This window comes from Gobius niger (genome assembly GCF_951799975.1).
Source record: "Gobius niger genome assembly, chromosome: 20".
NCBI lineage: Eukaryota > Metazoa > Chordata > Actinopteri > Gobiiformes > Gobiidae > Gobius > Gobius niger.
Window position 1 is genome coordinate 5,466,352 of NC_136871.1, and position 19,207 is coordinate 5,485,558.

The 19,207-nt window shown below is 41.9% G+C and overlaps 2 protein-coding genes across 3 annotated transcripts in view; both read left to right on the top strand.

The window, feature by feature from the left end:
- Window positions 1-696: 696 nt before the first annotated feature.
- Window positions 697-5,470, top strand: manbal (mannosidase beta like). The gene is made up of 2 exons (XM_079579368.1): window positions 697-849; window positions 5,178-5,470. The coding sequence occupies exons 1-2, from the start codon at window positions 703-705 to the stop codon at window positions 5,289-5,291; spliced, it is 261 nt and encodes an 86-aa protein (XP_079435494.1). The 5' UTR covers window positions 697-702; the 3' UTR covers window positions 5,292-5,470.
- A 2,542-nt stretch (window positions 5,471-8,012) lies between these two features.
- The window catches only part of LOC306980053 (proto-oncogene tyrosine-protein kinase Src-like), a 69,394-nt gene continuing 58,199 nt past the window's right edge, over window positions 8,013-19,207 (top strand). Inside the window, exon 1 of one of the 2 annotated variants that reach the window (XM_079579281.1) lies at window positions 8,013-8,305. The gene's annotated coding sequence lies outside the window, so the exon portion shown is untranslated. The remainder of the gene's footprint in view (window positions 8,306-19,207) is intronic. The other variant, XM_079579280.1, reaches the window with a different exon arrangement.

Below are 19,207 nucleotides of genomic sequence, written 5' to 3' on the forward strand. Positions count from 1 at the left end.
TAGGCCATCGAATTTCAGCCAAAATGATCAGGGCAAAACCCGGTCACAGATATTGGGGACAAAAATGGCAACTCCATTTTAGAAATCTCCACATACCTATTCACCTTATTCCGCCCCGCCCACTTTTGCCACTTTTTGCGTTGTCTCGGCACTTCCGTTGTCCAGACACTTCCGGTCGAGCGCGAAGTCCGTTCATTTTAACGGAGAACGAGGGAATATATTCTCCGCTCAAATCTGATGTTTAGTCGATTGATTTGTGTAAAATGTTCGATGTTCATTTGCACCGACATGTCGACACTGCAGCGTTTCTCTGTGCGGCCTGAAAATGCCTTTGTTTTCCTGTAGTGACTGATTTTATATCGACTTCTCCAGCCCCATGTTAACAAATAGGAGAAAAGGGGCGGGCACAATTCATGGCGGCGCCCACGCGAGGCCCCCGGAATAAGTAGTTTATTAGTTTTTTAATAGTTTGGTGCAAGTAAAAAAAATACCCATTTGCTTTGCCATCAAAAACAAGACTTATAGTTTGAGTTTTTCATCACATATTAGGAAAATCCCTTCAGTTTTCATTGTCAACATCAAATAGATGATGAAAAATGTGCCCAACTTACGACCGTTTGACCTGACTGGCGTTATCACATGTCTTTTGTCTTGTTTTAAAAAAAACTGATCTCCAAACTCCCTCAGAGCAGCAGCAGCAGCATGTCGGAGCTGGACTTGTCCCCTCCGGAGGTCCCCGAGGCCACCTTCCTGGAGAGCGTCCTGAGGTACGGTCTGTTCCTGGGCGCCATCTTCCAGCTCATCTGTATCCTCGCCATCATCATCCCCACGTCTAAAGGCCATGAGCAGGTAGGTCCCGGTACTTACTCACATTTGTAATAACACTAATATAGATTTACTGTATGTTAAACTTTACAGACACAACAGTTTTTTTTTTAGAAATTAAGAAGCGTTTCAACAACACCAGGACCCAGTCTCCACATTATCTTAATAAATATTGTACCTGATGTTGATGCTGTGGTAATACAATGCAGAATGATTAGAATGAACAGGAATCTTGTATCAACTACTTACAGGTTAGGTTTTTCTCAAGCTCTATTTAAGATAAGATAAGATTGATCTCACAATGGAGACATTTACTTGTTACATTCAGCTCTCAGAAACACTCAAATAGGCAGAAAATGTGAGGAAAATAAACAAATAACAATGAAATGGTAGAATAGTGGTATCTTATGTACAATGACTACCAAGGACTTCGTGGGGACAAAAGTATAACCAGTAAATAATGAAGTAAACAGACTAAAACAAAAAATGTTTAAGTCATTATTAGCAGTGCAGGTTTCGTCGTAGTGCAAGTGGTTGATAAAGTGATGCAGGTAAGTGATTTAAAGGGGCTAGATGCAAAGTTAGCCATGTTATACTCACTACTGCCACCTCAGGTCATATGAGTAACTGCAGCTTCTATATTAAGCTCCTGCAAGACAGCACTGAGGACCGAATTAACAACATTTTGAGTGACAGTGCAGGATTTTAGAGGCAGTTGTGGTGAACAGGTATGAGCTCATTCTACACATTAGGACATTGTTAGAACATGTAGGGGGAGGAAATTCATAATTTTGACATTTTTAAATCTGTATAGTCCCTTTAAATACAATGATATGGTAATTATTGAAGAATGAATGTGATCTTGCTGCCACCAAAGTTAGGTCAAATGTCTAGCACAACAAAATTATAGATCAGATCAGATTAACCTCTTAACCCCCACCTTAACCGAGCACATTTTCTCTATTTCAGCTTTGAGCAGCTTCTTGAAAAAAGTGTGAAAATATTGACAAAAACTAGGCGTAAATGAGGATGAAAATGCAGCAAAGAAAGCATCAAAAGAGCGATAAAATGCGCCAAAAACGCAACAAATACGGAATGAAAATGCAACTTTAATACAACGAGAAAGTTTTGTAGGTCTTGGCTTTCAAATTCAGCGTTACAATGGCCTATATGCGGCACGGTAGCGCAGAGTGAATGTACAATTGTCTCATGTAAAGCGCTTTGTGACTATATGTCTGTGAATGGCGCTATATAAATAAAGATCTTCTTCTTCTTCTTCTTCTTCTTCTTCTAAGCTCCAGGTGAGAAGCTTTTAGATTTGGGTAAAGCTGAACTGGAGAAAATGTGCTTGGTTATGGGTTAATTCCTGAGCCACTCCCACAATGGGACCATTACCGCATGTGGAAGAGGAACCACAGAAGAGTTCAGTGACTTTGAAGGGCTGGATAAATGCATCTATTATTCAAAGTTCATCATCATAAATTTGAAAGATTTTGGCTATTCATTTTTTCCTTTTTCAAGATTTTTGGTCCCTTTATTGGACGGGACAACGTTGGGATAACTGGGGGGAAGAGTAGGGGGAGACATTGATCACATTATCAGACCAGGGATGTGAATGAACTGTGTTTTATGTAAATGTCAGCAGCCTTAGCTTCTACTGGCTCATTTGGGCCATTTTTACTCATGAAATGTCTCTAAATTCCATCCATCCATTTTCTTCCACTTGTCCGTTGCCGGGTCGTGGGGGAGCTGTTGAAGCTGCCCAAATCACATTGCACCAGCCCCTATGGCTCCTCCTGCAGGTGGTGGGTCCACGGGAGATGTCTCTAAATTAAACATTAAAAAGAAAACAATCCTTTTTGTTAACTTTATTTCAGTATTCTACAGCATATGAGTGAAATTGATATCTCCAATGCATTTTTTCATGTTCTCTTGAAGTGTATCGGCAACATTACACAACACTTAACACTATTGCTTTAGAAATGACTGGTTTCCAGGGGTGGACTGGCCATATGTCCATTCTGGAAGAGCACAGAGGGGCCACTGGCTCTCGGGCCACCAGTCCCGCCTCAACCGAGCTTCACCCAAATCTAAAAGCTAAAAAGAAAAGCATCAAAATAGCGAGAAAAAGAGGATGAAAAGTCAACAAAAACGTGAGAAAAACACAACAAAAATGATAGAAAAAATAATTACAAAAACAACAAAAATATGACAAAAATGTGGCGACGTGACGAAAAGTTTCCATCACTTTTGTAGGTCTTAGCTTTCAAATGAGGCGCTACATTGTTGCTCTCCAGTCGAGAAGCTTTTAGATTTGGGTAAAGCCCAGTATAAAAAAACATGAATCTAAAAGGAATTCCGTGGAGTATGGTGTGCCACAAGGTTCAATTTTGGGACCATTATTATTTATTATTTATATTAATGATTTTGCTTCTGTTTCTACGACCGCCTTTCCTGTTCTTTTTGCTGATGAAACCAATCCAAAAAAAATAAATAAAAAGCTGAACTGGGGGAAATGCACTTGTTAATGTTAAGGCGGGAGTAAGAGGTTAAAATATGTATTTGTGGAAGTGTCACAATTACGCTAATTTGGGCCAGGCTGGTCAGAGTCCAGGGCTGTTTTTCAGTCCCAGTCCGCCCCTGCTGGTTTCCGTGTACGCGTTCATACTTCACCATCTTACAAGTAACGAGTTGGCGTTTCTCAGTCTGTGTCCGTGATACAAAGCCGGCAGACATTAATTTACTGCTAAGTGCTGGTTGTGCAATGAAGACAGAGGCTTTAAGAGGTTACTGTCACAGCGCCGATAATGGCAGCTGTCAAGAGACAATCATTATAGACAAAGCCCGCTATTCAACCGTCTAATTATACTATTTTACCTCACTCTACGCACTCATGTCTGTGATTTATTCTTGCATTAGAGCCCAAATTGACCTATAGACGAGATAAAGTTACCAATTATTGAGCTTAGAAGCGGCAACAATTGTCAAAATGTGTAAGTTATGGAACATTTCATCGGTTGGCTTTCCCTATATCCAGAGCCGTGGGAAGATATTTTAGTTAGGGGGCGCTGAGGGACAAAATGTACCCCCAAAATACTTTTTCTGTGCATAAATCCTATTTATTAACCTCTTAACTCCCGCCTGAACCGAGAGCATTTTCTCCAGTTCAGCTTTACCAAAATCCTGTAGGCCAGTGTAACGCCTCATTTGAAAGACCTACAAAACTAAATGGATCTTTTTCCTCACATTAGATTTTTTTTTCCTCACTTTTTTGTTGGGCAGTCATCTCATTTTTGTCAAATTTTCGTGACTTTTTTATCACTTTTTCGTCAAATTATTCGCATTTTTTGTCAAATTCTTATCACTTTTTCGTCAATTTTTTCTCCATTTTTCGTCAAATTTTTCTCACTTTTTTTGTCAAATTTTTGTCCATTTTTGTAATTTTTTTGTCACTTTTTCGTCCATGTTTTCTAACTTTTTTTCACATTATCATCCTTGTTTTCGTCTCAGTTTTGTTGCTATTTTCACACCTTTTTTCCAGAAGCTTTTGGACTGGGGTAAAGCTGGAGAAAATGTGCTCGATTCAGGTGGGAGTTAAGGGGTTAATATTGCCTGCAGTTCACAAACTATCCACCAGGGGGTGCTGCAGCGCCCTCAGCACCCTGGGTTCCCACGGCCTTGCCTATATCTCAGTCTAGGGCTGAAACGACTAATCGACGACTAATCGATTATTGAAATAGTCGACAACTATTTTTGTAATCGATTAATCGTTTTCTGGTTCACACAGACTCGAATAGAGAAAAAAATGACAAGAAAGTGTAGTATTTTTGATGAAAACCTACTTTGTTTGTCATAGTTCGGGTCTGTAGTGTTTTGTACATTGTAAATTTCATAAATATCCGTCTGTCTCTCATCCAATCAGAAGCAGAATTAGTGCCAAGAGCCTCCAACAAACATTTACTTTAAGTTTCCTCCATCAACATGTCCTCAAGCGGCGCCACTTTAGCTTTAGGTGATTTTTTTTTTTTTTTTTAATCCAATTTTCCTACACCATTCACAGCCAAGCGATTAATCGATTAATCGTAAAAATATTCAATAGATTAATCGATGACCAAATAATCGTTAGTTGCAGCCCTATTTCAGTCATTTGTAGAACTAGTCGTGTCAGAAGAAATGAAAAAAAAAAAAACTGTTCCTAATGTTATATTGCAGTAGAGTTAAAATTGGCACTAAAACGCATTAAATCTGACTTGCCTCTGCTTGTATAAACCCTGTAACAGTATTTGAACTATAGATTACGTCCTCTCTCTGTCCCCTTCCACAGCGACATGATTGTGTGTGTTTTCTCTCAGGAGGAGACAGAGGGCACTGATGGCAAAGTATCGGCCGACCAAATGAAGAAATCGAAAGGAGCGGCGCCTCAGATCCGGCAGAAACCAAAGAAAGAGAGCAAAAAGAAGAGATAGACTGGTCCTGTTATGTGTGTACGCCTGTGTGTGTGTGAGAGAGAGTCTGTTTGCCTTCATGGCTGAATGACTGAGCTGGTCATTACTGGCACCGCTATGACATCATCAACACTAACTACAAACTTAGCTGTTTCTAATCTTATGCACTCTGTTGTTTTTTTATTTGTGTTTTTGTAGTTTATACATTGGCCATGCTTGTTTGAAATAAAAAACATTTGGTTATGAACTGTGTTACCGTAAATGCTCTAATATAGGCCGGGGCCTTTATTTACTCAAGGGCATCTAGGACCAGGCCTTTATTGGAACCAGGCCACAATTAGAGACAGGCCTGTATTTCTATTTGAGCAAAACAGACGACCAGGAAAATGAAGAAAAACAAAATTTGTGTCCATTTGCACCTAAAATATTAGGTTTATTTATTAACATTTCAAACCCTCTCCCAGCGGCTGGAACATTGATGCCTTTTATTTTGTCGGGACAACAGGAAGTGTTTTGTTGCTGTTAGCGGAGCTTTGACATCAATGTCACTGCAGGTTTCGGTTTCGTTTTTACCGAGGACCGGATTCTTTGTTATCTTGTGTAAAAGGTGAGTTTAGACGGAGCGTTTGTAATACAAGTAAATATTATTTAAACTACTAACAGGACGATTCTTGTTTGCGCAGGCTTGTTCAAAACTTTGCGCTAGTTTTATTTTTTATTTTGTGTTAGCCGCGTTAGCCGCGTTAGCCCAAGACAAAAACATCCACCGTTATGAACACGGAGTTTCCTCCAGTGAAGTCGTTACGTCCAGTGTTGGGAACGTTACTTTTAAAAAGTAATTAGTTATAGTTACTCACTACTTGTTCCAAAAAGTAACTGAGTTAGTAACTGAATTACTCTATAATAAAAGTAACTCGTTACCAGGGAAAGTAACTATTTGTGTTGCTATATGTCAAAGAATTTTGTTTTTTTGTTGTTGCTGTTTTCACAAGTCAATTGAAATGGTTAGAACAGACAGGTGTTCAAAGATGTTCAAAGATGTTCATAGTAACTGAATGAACTGAATGGGGGGTGAGTGGGGGAGGCCCCTGTGACTGAGTGGTATTGTATTTGCGCCGCTGTTTTATTAATGTAGGAATATGGCCGTATTCAAAGAGAATGGGGAGGAACAAGAGTAACATGTGCCAACGATCAGGGCAGACTTTACGCACAAGCATGATGTCTCTCCGTGAAACAATCGACAGCAAATATAAGTTTACATGCCCCAGAAGGTTAGTGGCCTTGCACTGTTCTATGGAGCGGAGAGCGGGGAGAGAGGAAGAAGAAAGGCGCTGAGAGAGAGAGGGAGAAAGACGTGTCTCCACCGCGTCCACTGCGTCTTTGGGTTAAAAATAAGTTCCAACACTACTGATCAATGATCACCAACTTGATTCTCCCCTGCGGCTGCACCGCGCTGTGGGGATGACAAGCCGCGGGTCGGGGACACAAGTAGTTTATGGAGCAGAGAGCGCGATGCAGTACTCTGCACGGACAGTCAGATGTGCGTGTTCTGCTCCGTCAGACTCCGCCCACCCTCTCCACTGCTCTCCCCATGCTGACACCGCGGCGCTTCATTCAGCCCAATTGTAACGTGCCACTTTGTTTACCCAGTAACGATAACGGCGTTGTAACGACGAGGAGAGTAATGAATTAGATTACTCCGTTACTGAAAAAATAACGCCGTTACCTAACGCCGTTCTTTTAAACGGCGTTATTCCAAACACTGGTTACGTCTCATGTAATATTTTCTAACCTGCTCCTGTCACATCTTAACTTTTACTCGCTGTCCTTAACCAAATCTTAAGCTATTGCTTCATTTCTGTGGGACCTGCTCATTTTTAATGGGAAGAGATAACGGACAGGAAGGACAGCCTCTGTCTGACTGTCCAGGCGGAAATCACGTGGGCTCACTGTGCATAGAGCCAATTCACTGTCAAATGAACAGGTTTGTGCTTTATTCATGTGGGAGCAGCTCCATTAAGTCGAGGACCTTGATTAAATATGATTATAATGAATATTATAAATATAAGTCGACTAAATTAGTCTTAATTTTAGTCGACTAAACCTAGACTAAAATTGAAAAGTTTTTTTTGACTCAATCTTGACAATTTTGACAACATAGCCTACTTTTGACTAAAATGTATTTTGATTACATTTTAGTCAAAAGTATGTTGTCAAAATTAACATTGATTGGAAAATGATGACATTAAGATGTTTATCAAGTTCAAAACCCAAATTATGGTCTTAATCAGTTGCAATTTTGTCTAAAATTGACCACATTTTCTCAAAAGTTACCAGTGTTGTCCAATTCTCTTTCCTCTAATAAAATGTAAGCAAATCTTAAGAAATTATTCGGGCATTAAAAAGCGTAACAATTGTCTTGCTTCTGCCCGTATAAACCCTGTCGTTTGCACCAACACCTCAGCTGTGCTTTTTTTTTTTTTTTTTTTTTTTTTCTTTTTCACGCCATCCGCTCCACATGAATCCCGTCCGTGCCGCCGCCGCCGCCGCCGCCGCTGCGTAAACAGCGTACACCATCAGCGCTGCGCTCCCAGTGATGTCGTACGCCGTGGTGGTGCCATTCCCCGTTACGAGCCGCGTATCTCCTCTACTCCTCCTCCTCCACCACCACCACCACCACAACCACCACAACGTCGGCTCCTCTCCCTCCCGGTAGCTGCGTCCTCCCCCCCCTTCCACCCCCCGGTTGGACCTGGCAGCTCGTCTCCCACGCGTCAGTCTACACTACCTCCCACCCAGGAATGACCTCCTCTTCTCTTCTTCGGTACCTTTCCGCTGCCGAGATCCCCTAAATGGGGCTTTCTTCGTGGCTGGGCCGAGGTTTCCACAGCAACTGGCCGCCCGCTCCTCTCCTCGCGTCTCTAATGAGGACAGCCGTGGGGATCTAACAACGCTGTTCCTCCTCCTCGCTGCTGCTGCTGCTGCTGCGCGTCTCTGATTTTTTCGGGGGCTCAATCTCAAAGACGTGCCAAAAGGTGAGTGCGTTACAGCGTGTGGCGGTTTTAAAATAGGAAGCGTACTCTCGTTTCACGTCGGGATTTTGCTTGTGCGTATTTCCCCCGTACGCCGTTACGCGCGGTGTCTATTAGCCCGGGTGACTTGTGTTTTCATTGTTGTGCAGGCCAGTCAGTCAGTCATTGTAGCTGGCACGTTTGGCCAGCGGCTCGTGCTTCTCCTCCTGTCGGTCAAGGCTGTTCACCACACACAAAGCAGAGCAGAAGGGAAAGCGTATTGTTTATTTTCTCCCCCCCTCCTCTCGTTTTTACGTCAACTCGCATCTGATAAAGACGCGTAGACGAAAGGGCTGCGCAAAAAAAAAAAAAAAAGATCATAAAACAAATCTCTTCCCCGACATTCAAAATGGAGCTGTAGGAGCACCTGTTTTGATCCATCAAGGCCGCATATGCGCTTCTATAGGAAAGCACGAGCCACGGCCACTGCAGCCTGGCACCCCCGTCGCTCGCGCTCCCCCCATTCACAAATCCGTGTTTACGAGCGAAATGTGGACCGCTTTTTTTTGGCAAAGAAAGGCCTCGCTTTTTTTTTGGTGGGCACGTTCGTTTCTTCTTCTCCCCGTGGTTGGTGTAGACGTTTCCCGTGACAGCTGTTTCACCCACCATAACAATCACAGCGACCACCCCGCCCCGTTGTGGATTCTTTTTTTGGAAAGCCGAGCACGGTAATGCAATTTGAAAATAGCTTTTTAATTGTCTGTGCGGCTAATCTTCGCGGAGCTGTAGTGTTTTTGGTTGGGATTTGGACGCGCGCCAGCTCATTTGCATTAGTTGCTTGGGGTTTTTTGATGTGGAGCGTGAGAGCAGGGATCGAGACCAATGCGCTACGGTGTTATGGGAAACCCCGTGATGGGGAATACCTGTGGATGGCCACTGGAAAGTACACCTTATCACCCTGTCTTTTATTATCATCAGTCAAATGGCCTACAGCTTTATGGTTGAACATTGTTTGCTTTTCCCACTGCCTATACAAAGATGACACCATTTAAAAAGCCATAATATTATACATTCTCAATGGATTTTGTGTGGCCCTCAGACCAATTTTGGGTGGCCCTCTGCCTTCTTGCTGAATCGGGACACATCATCAGAGATAGTCCTTTTTATTTGAAATGTAATAATTCTACACAATTCTAGCCAAACAACTAACCTTTTACTGTGAGACAGAGCTGGCATGAAAGTTTTGAGCAGAAATAAAGGTGTGGGGCGCAATTTAAACCTCTGCTAGTTAAAGGTTTTGCGGCACTAACTACCGATCCATGGCCCTTCACCCTGTGTACGCTTCAGTATGCGGCCCCCCCCCATGAAAAAAGTTTGGACACCCCTGGTCTAGATGTATTAAAACATGTATAAAATGTGCAAAATCGACCACCTGGTTTTGGATTTTGACAGGGGCGGACTGGGACTGAAAAACGGCCCTGGACTCTGACCAGCCTGCCCCAAATTAGCGTAAATGCGACAATTCTTGACAGAAGGTCAACAGTGTAATGCCCGATTTGAAAGCTAAGTGATTGAAACTTTTTGTCACGTCGCCCCATTATTGCCGCATTTTTGTCATGTTTTTTTTATAGCTTTTTCATAACTTTTTTAGTGTGTTTTCGTCACATTTTTTGTCACTTTTTGTGTGTATTTGTTGTGTATTTGTCACTGTCTTGTGTTTTTGTTATTTGTTGGTTTTTCATTGCTTTTCTTCATTGCTTTGTTGTGTTTTTGTCTCTTTTTTGTCATGTTTTTTATTGGTTTTTCATTGCTTTTTTTTCGTTGATTTGTTGTGTTTTATTTTTCACTTTTTGTGTTTTTTTGTTGCTTTGTAGTTGTGTTTTCGTCACATTTTTGTTGTGTTTTTGTGGATTTTTTTGTTGGTTTTTCATAGCTTTTTATCGTTGCTTTTTTGTCACGTTTTTTGCTGATTTTCCGGCACATTTTTGTCACGTTTTCATCCTCGTTGCTATTTTGATGCTTTTTTTTTTAAGCTTTTAGATTTAGGTAAAGCTTGGTTAAGGCGGGGGATAAGAGGAGAAAATTGGGAAGCCAGACCTGCCCTAGAGCCAGTGGCCCTTCTGTGCTCTTCCAGAATGGACATATGGCCAGTCAAGTATTCTGTGTCTATTATTATTTGTTGTAAAGTCCCTCCTCCCAGAGCTCAGCAACTTTACCAACTTACTAATGGTGCGTTCCTGGTAACTGGTAAATTTCCCACCTCCCACTTGGAAAAATGACCTGGAACGCCGCTCGAGGTAATTACAACTTGTAAACTCTGAAACCTCCAGACCAGGGCCGGTGCTGGCTCTTCAGGGGCCCGAAGCAAAAGTCCACACGGGGCCCTACAGTAGCATCCCATGGTTATTCGACAAAGAGTGAATCCATTTATGATCAAAAACAGTTCCATTGTGCAGCAGTGCAGGGCAGAAGTGGAACATAATGACCTGAATTCAGGCCCCGCCCCTCAGTGTGAGAACCACTAACCACTAAGCCACTGTGAGACTGGGATTTAGGACGACTGCTAGTCTATTCCTCAACTTTTTTAAATGGCAAATGGTCACAATCTCTCAATTCTGATCCCTGACCCACAGTTTGGGAACCACTGATTTAAAACTAACTGAAAACCTGCACCTGACGGTTATTTTTGTCTTAGCCTGTGAGTCGCCCAACTCGTTTTAGACTGTGCTCATTCAGAGAAACAGAGACAAATAACAACGTGTTGATTAATCTGTGAAACAACACCGTAGTGTGACTGAGATGCAGGGCCTTGCATGGTTTGCCTATAGGAAAAACCGGCTCTGCTCCAGACGAGATCGTATAAGATGAAGACAGTCATGGCGCCCCCCAGTGGAGCAGCAGCTACTGTTAAAACTGTAACAAAACCACTGCATCGGTGACAAGAACGTTACTTTTGGTCACAGTTTTTACAACACAACGTTATGTCGCATGTTTTTGATTTCATCTGGTTTGGAGAAACTTTCATAAAACGTTAGCATGGTATGAGCTAGCCGTTGTAGCATTAGCCGTTTTGTTTACACGCGACTTTATTTACCTGGAGGCTGTGAGGTCGTAAGTTGTAATTTTCAAGTGAGAAAGATACCCAGTTGTCTGGAACGCACCATAGTATCCTCCCGCATCGACCAATGAGCTGAGCTTTTCATGTGAATCAGCCTATCGGGTCCAATCAGGAGGGAGGGGGAGGAGCTTGAGCGTTTACTTTTGAATTCCTTTTCCTGCTTTCCTCTTTTTGTAAACCAGAAAGACTTAAAGAGGGGCGGGATTTGATTGATGACTTAAAATTTCACTCTATCTCTCCTCACTTTGCAAACTTACAGACTACCACTTTAAGGATGGCCTACTCAAGGCTTGATCCGTGTTTATGCTAAAAAAAAGTTTGTATCTAATAACATTTTAAGTCATAGTGGATGGAATATTAAACATAAATCAATAAACTGTAAACATGACTTCTTGTTTTAGATAATGGTTGTGTAACAGGCCGACAACTTCAATCCAGGACAATTATTTAGTCTCAAGCTGAGATAAAGGGAGAATGTTGCATAGAGAAAACATGTTTTCACTAGTTTGTTTAGAACTGAAGACACTTCATCTCTCATCCAAGAAGCTTCCTGCTCTTTTAATTTCATCCCTTGGTCCGGGAATGGTGCCAAACTGCTCCCGAGCCTTTGAGTCGCAGCAGTTGTGTTCAATCTGCTAAACTACACAATCCAGATTACTACTTTTTCCAAAGCTTTTGCAACAAAGGAAAACTCCTGGATAATTGGCATATTCAACATCTGTCTGGAATATGGTGATTATGAGTGACCACCTGTCCCTCTTTTGTTTCGCACTGCGCAGCCACGTCTTCCTTTGTTGCCTGTCCCACCACGATGATGTCTCACTTTTTCAATAAAGTTAGATTCACATAATGACATTTAATGATCCACCAGTGTTTCATTAGAGCAGTGTTTTTCAACCTTTGTTGAGCCAAGGCACATTTTTTTCATTGAATCACGAGGCACCACCAGCAGAAAATGTTCTCAACAAAGTGTCTCGGCTCGGAACACTGTATAGTCTCACTAGCCACAATGCCTCAATACATCACTAATTCTCTTGTCTCAAAGAAATTAACTACCTGATATGGAAGAGTATAATATGGTTACTCTGCCGATCACTAGACAGCAGACACTCGAAAACGGTACATTATTTGGGGATGATAATGCATTTGTTTAAAAAAACAACTAGGTGAGATTGGATCATTTCCCAAGGCACACCAGACAATATCTCACGGCACACTAGTGGTTGAAAAACACTGCATTAGAGGAATGGTGCCAAAATGAAGGCCTTAAATGTGACTAAAAAGCATTAAACCGACATTTCTTGATATTAAAAATACAAAAAGTGTGGTCCAAAGCACATTCAACTGCCAGTTTTGATGATATTTTCAGTCTTTATTTGGTCCGTTTACATAGTTATTTGTAAAATTGTATTCCCTTTCCAATTTTTTGACTACTAATAATTACAAATGCCAAGAAGTCAGAAGTCTTCATTGACTTACGTGTTTGCTCCCTGTCTGCAAGTAAGGGGCGTTCGTTGTTATGAGCAGGGGCGGACTGGCCATATGTCCATTCTGGAAGAGCACAGAAGGGCCACTGGCTCTAGGGCCACCGGTCCCGCCTCACTTTACCTAACCAAGCTTTACCCAAATCTAAAAGCTTAAAAGAAAAGCATCCAAAAACAAAAATGTGCTGGAAAAGCAACAAAAAAGTGACAAAAACAAAACAAAATGTGACAAAAACGTGACGACAAAGTAATGAAAAAACAACAAAAACATGACCAAAAAAAAAGAAAAACAAGAGACGAAAACACAGCGAAAAAGCCACAAAAAAAGTAATGAAAAAGCAACAAAAACAAACATCAACAAACAAAAATGCCAGGTGTGACAAAAAGTTACCATCACTTTTCTAGATTTTAGCTTTCAAATGAGTGTTGCTCTCCAGTCAAGAAGCCTTTGGATTTGTGTAAAGCCGAACTGGAGAAAATGCTCTCGGTTAAAGGGGCTAAAAGGAGTTTAAAAATGTTAAAACTACTTAAAAGTATTTTCCTCCCCCTACATGTTCCTCTATGTCCTCATGTGTAGAATGAGCTCAGACCTGTTCACCACAACTGCCTCTAAAATCCTGCACAAACTTAATATAGAAGCTGCAGTTACACGTATGACCTGAGGTGGCAGTAGTGAGTATAAAATGGCTAACTTGCATCTAGCCCCTTTAAGGCGGGGGGGGTCAGAGGTTAACATGTGTATTTGTGGAAGTGTCGCATTTACGCTAATTTGGGCCAGGCTGACCAGAGTCCAGGGCTGTTTTTCAGTCCCGGTCCGCCCCTGGTTCTGAGCTCCTATGGCTCTGGCGCATGAGGTCCTTATGCCACAACTTTAAACCGAATAAATACATGTAAACCAAATGATTGGCTGCGGAGAAAGGAAAGGCCAAAAAGCAAAAGGAAAAAGTAGGACACTATAGAGCTGCACATAGAGATTGAAAACCGTGTCCGCAATCAGCCCAGTTTGCAAACCAATTTACATTATTCCCATAGGAACCATTCATTACGTACAGTATTGGCACCGTGTAGAAATCCACTTGCGTGCGCGCCAGGCAATATGCAAACAAAGCCCCCGTTTCCAGTATGTGCCGAGTTGATCTGCTCAGGTCTAATTTATCGCCCCCATAGCGAGGAGTGGCGTGCGGAATATGCATTTGTCATTCGTTTAAAAGAGTCCCGTGGATTAGTTGGGAGTTAATCATTTGCTCGGCGCATGCCACTATAGAGGGATTGAAATGGCATTCACCACCACCACCGCCACCGCCGCCGCCCTGGCCCCGCCCCTCTCCACGCCCCTCTCCCTGCCTTCAGTAAATTAATCATGACAGGACAGCGGTATCTCACTGCCCGGGCCACAGCCACCAGTTCAACACGCTCAAGGAAAGGAGGAAGTGTGTCCTATCAGCTGAGGATGACAGTGCCCATCTCTGCCTCCTCACGTATGGGGGAGATAAGGGGGGGAAAAGGCTCGTAAAGCAAACACGAATGTATGGAAGAGATAGGCCCGCAGGATATCGGAATACTTTTAATGATACTGTGGCTGTTGTTTGAAGATTGTAAAGTAGTGCCATGATCATTACTACATTGACATATAGTTCAATAAATGACAGTATTTCATGTATATAGTGAGATGTTATAAGATTAAAAGGATATATCAGGATTTGTGACATATCAAATCAAATCAAACTTTATTTATAAAGCGCTTTACAGATTACAACATTTAAAACAATGCGCCATGGGACAACCTCCCATATATATACATTTTATATATTAGGATTAAATAAATGGATAAGTCAGTTAAAGGCTAAGCTAAAAAGGTGAGTCTTGAGCTGCTCTCTGCAGCCCTGAGCTCCTCCTCAGGTCTGAGCTCCTCCTCAGGTGGTTCCAGAGGCGAGGGCCGTAATATTGGAAAGACGCCTCACCATGAGTCTTTTTGTTGACTTTAGGAATAACTAGGAGACCCCTGCCGGAGGAGCGAAGGGGCCGTGAAGGTTCGTAAGGTAAAAGCAGTTCTGAAAGATAAGAAGGACCAAGACCATTAAGACATTTAAAAACCATTAAAAGAACTTTAAAATCGATCCTGAAACACACGGGAGCCAATGCAGCGATTCTAAAACCGGTGTAATGTGGTCCCGCCTCCTGGTTTTTTGTCAGGACTCGAGCTGCTGAATTTTGTAAAAGTTGTAAACCTGAGATCCTCTTTTTGGGAAGACCAGAAAGCAGAGCATTACAGTAGTCGATGCGACTGGTGATAATAATGCCTTACACTTGTAATGCGCTTTACAAGCCTGTATTACCAAGTTTCTCAAAGCGCTACATTGTCGTCATTATTCATTCACTCCATACTCGGTGGTGATAAGCTACTATTGTAGCCACAGCTGCCCTGGGGTAAACTGACGGAAGCGAGGCAACCAGTCTGCGCCATCGGCCCCTCCGACCACCACCAACCACTCACTCACACACCACATTCACCCCAGGCTTCCTGGTGTTACCAAACGGTCTCCCATCCAAGTACCGACCAGGCCCTTCCCTGCTTAGCTTCCAAGATCTGACGGGATTGGGCATAGCAAAGGCGGTATGATAAAAGCATGCATGAGCGTCTCCGTGTTGGCCCGAGAGAGAATGGGGCGACTATGTTCTTTAGATGGTAAAAACCTATCTTTGTGATATTCTTAATGTGTGGAATAAACGCCAGCTCAGAGTCAAAGATCACACCCAGGTTCTTTAGGGCCTCATATCCTAGTTATCCAGAGTGTTGTTGATTTCTGGAGATTATTATTATTTTAATTCATGGTGTCCTTATATTTGAAGAGTTTAGTGGCGCCAGGCTAGTGCCGGCTAGCACATGCCTACAGTAACAGCTAGCCAGCTTTAAAAGCAACACCAAGTAACTCTTGCCCCGAGAGGCCATAAGCGCAACTGCAGGTGTCGTAGCAAGTTGTGATTTTTTAACTTTTTAATTGTCTGTGAGAGTAAATACTACACTGACAAAAAAGGAGGAGGAAGACCATCCAATCATCCCATTAACACTTGTATTACCACCAGAGGGACTATGAAAAGGTAAACAAGTTACTTAGTACTGCATTAAAAACAGTCTGACCCGCTCCACAGTGCACCTGAAGCAAATTACATATAACGCCGGACTACAGATATATATGTCTGCGTCGATAGAGTATTTTTTGAGATATAACGGACACATGAATTACCGTATTTTGAGGGACTATTTTCTAGCAGATCACTCCGCCGCTGTGTAGCTTATACAACCACAACACTGATGCTGCTGTTCTTTTAAATGCAAAGTTGTTAAACTTATTTATATGGTTAGTCTGGTGTTATAAGTGATTTGCCTCAGGTGTCAGACTGTTTTTAATGCAGGCTAGCTGTTACCGTAGAAATGCGCTAGCCTAGCATTAGCCTAGCGCCACGAAACTCTTCAAATAACAGGGACTGCATGAATTGATATATACAGTGGGGAAAAAAGTATTTGGTCAGTTTCACATAGACATTCTATTGGATTTTGGCCAAATACTTTTTTTCCCCACTGTATATATATCTCCAGAAATCAACAACACTCTGGAAAACTAGGCCCTATGTAAAAAATCCTGACATATCCCTTTAAGTACTTTGCAAACAAAGCTTTACTGCCATTTTTAAGCTTTAGAATCAGCTTCTATGGCATTAAATGGTGTTCAATAATATAATTTATCGTAATATTTCCATGGCTCAAATTCTGTATTTTTTTTCATTTGTTTCATTCATGCATGTTTTAATCTTGCATGTTTAGTCAAAATCAAAATCTCAAATTGCAAACAAACTGTTCCACCTTAATGTCACGCGGTAGAACAGCACATTTTCCCTCTCGAGAATTCTTCCATTACTTTAACGACTCTTCTGATCATTTCAACCCTCAAATCACCTCTCACCTTCAAATAAATCATCTCTGAGTGAAGAGACGACCTCCTTAATCAGTGCTACATTCCATTTGTAAAAGAGCGGAGAGGCAACGTTAAAACAAAAGGGAGCATGTCCGACTGAGTTGAAAGTTAGCAGTGATTGTTTTTAGCGTAATTAAACGGCTTCCATGTGCACTCTCCTGGTAACAACAGTCTGCTGGTTACTTCCATCCGCATCACTTTAATAGAGCTACATGATATAAAAGGCAGCCATTCGATAACTCGTATGAAACATTATTGTATTATTGCAATATTTTACGAAACCATTTCTATACGTTTCTATACAGCGTTAAAGGAATAGGCCACCGTTTTTACATACTGAGATATGCTCTTACCTCACTTTAGCCGAGTTAATATATCCCCGTCTGGTCTTTGTCCGTGCGCTCTGCCAGGCAAACGGAGCACATACGCAGCCTCTCCCACATGTCATATAGCTCCAAAAAAGCTCACGATAGAAGCTACCAAGCTCTTCCACGAGTTCCCTATTTAAATAAAGTTACGTGAAGTGTTTTCATGCGAAGTATATTTACACAGAAATGTAACGTGTCGATTTTATAAGCAGATAAAAAGGGGGACTATATTGTGAGGCGTAATGATACGAGGAGCAAAACGTCCGCGCAGTAACTCCTAAAGACTTCCCCCCGCTCACTTCCGTCAATAACCTTTAGGAGTTACTGCGCGGACGCTGTGCTCCTCGTATCATTACGCCTCACAATATAGTCCCTCTTTTTATCTGCTTATAAAATCGACATGCTACATTTCTGTGTAAATATACTTCGCATGAAAACACTTCACGTAACTTTATTTAAATAGGGAACACGTGGAAGAGCTTGGTAGCTTCTATCGTGAGCTTTTTTGGTATGTGCTCCGTTTGCGTGACAGAGCGCACGGACAAAGACCAGACGGGGATATATTAACTCGGCTAAAGTGAGGTAAGAGCATATCTCAGTATGTAAAAACAGTGGCCTATTCCTTTAAGTATTTTACAAAGCCTTGCATAGGAACTCTCTAGCCCTGTCTGTGCTCTCCATGCCCTGTTCTGTCCTAAATCCAATAACTCTCATTTATGGTTATTATCAGCCCCTGTAGCTTCCCGACCTCTCAGCTGCGCGACTGTTTTTATTGTTATTATCCCGCTTGTCATCTTTTATACTGTGCGAGGCCTGATGTGAACAAATGGAATTGCCATCTGCCTCCTGCATTTTGACCCGCAGAGGTCACACAACACCAGATGACCTTCCTCAGACAATCCCACTACACATTTTCACTTTAGAGAGCGGCGTTTGGATATTTACAGATCCCTTTTCTTCTCCCCCTATAGGAAGCGGACTCTCGGTTATAGAACGGCTCCCCGGTCTCCCGCGATTGATTTTTAAAGATCTTGTAACGGCATCGGAAATTTCCCCCTCAGGATCGATGGTGTTTTTAATTGAAGAGATCTGGCCGTTGTGTTTGAAGTGTTCCTTAAGCGTACAGTGGATAAGACGGTGACGCCATAGTCGTTTTGATCTCCAGGAAGCACGTTTGCCCGTCCCCTCCTCCTCCTCCTCCATCTTCACCCCCACGGCAAACCCTCATTTTCTCACACACAGGCTTCTCTCTCTCTTTCTCTCTTTCTCTCTTTCTCTCTTTCTCTTTCTCTTTCTCTCTTACCTTTTAGTTAAAGAAAATCTGCCGGTGCAACATGTCAGTTTGTACCTAACTAAGAAGAAACCTAAGAAGAAAATATCATCTTATTGCGCTTATTTTATTTTCACTCTGCATCTCGCTCTCGCCTCTTTCGTTCTTTCTTTCGTTCTTTCTTTCTTTCTTTCTTTCTTTCTTTCTTTCTTTCTTTCTTTCTTTCTTTCTTTCTTTCTTTCTTTCTTTCTTTCTTTCCTTCCTCCTTTCTCGTTCTTTTCTTCCTTCTCTTTCTTTCTTTTTCTTTCCTTTCTTTCTCTTTGTTTCCTTCTTCTTTTCTTTTTTCTTTCTCTTTCCTTTTTTATTTCTTTCCTTTTTTCTTTCTATCTCTTTCTTGTATTCTTTCTTTCCTCCTTTCTCTCTCTTCCTTTCCTTTCTTTCTTTCTTTCTTTCTTTCTTTCTCTTTCTTCTTTTTCTTTCTTTCTTCCTTTCCTTCTTTTCTTCTTTCTTTCCTCCTTTCTCTTTCCTTCCTTCTTTTTCTTTCATTTCTTCCTTTCTTTCTTTCTTTCTTTTTATCTTTCTCTTTCTGTCCTCTCTTCTCTCTCTCTCTCTCTCCTCTCTTCCATCTTTCTCTTCTCTCTCCTCTTTCACCTCTTCTCTCTGCCCCGTCCCTCTCTTTATCTCTCTCCAGATATCTCTCTTCCCTCCCTCT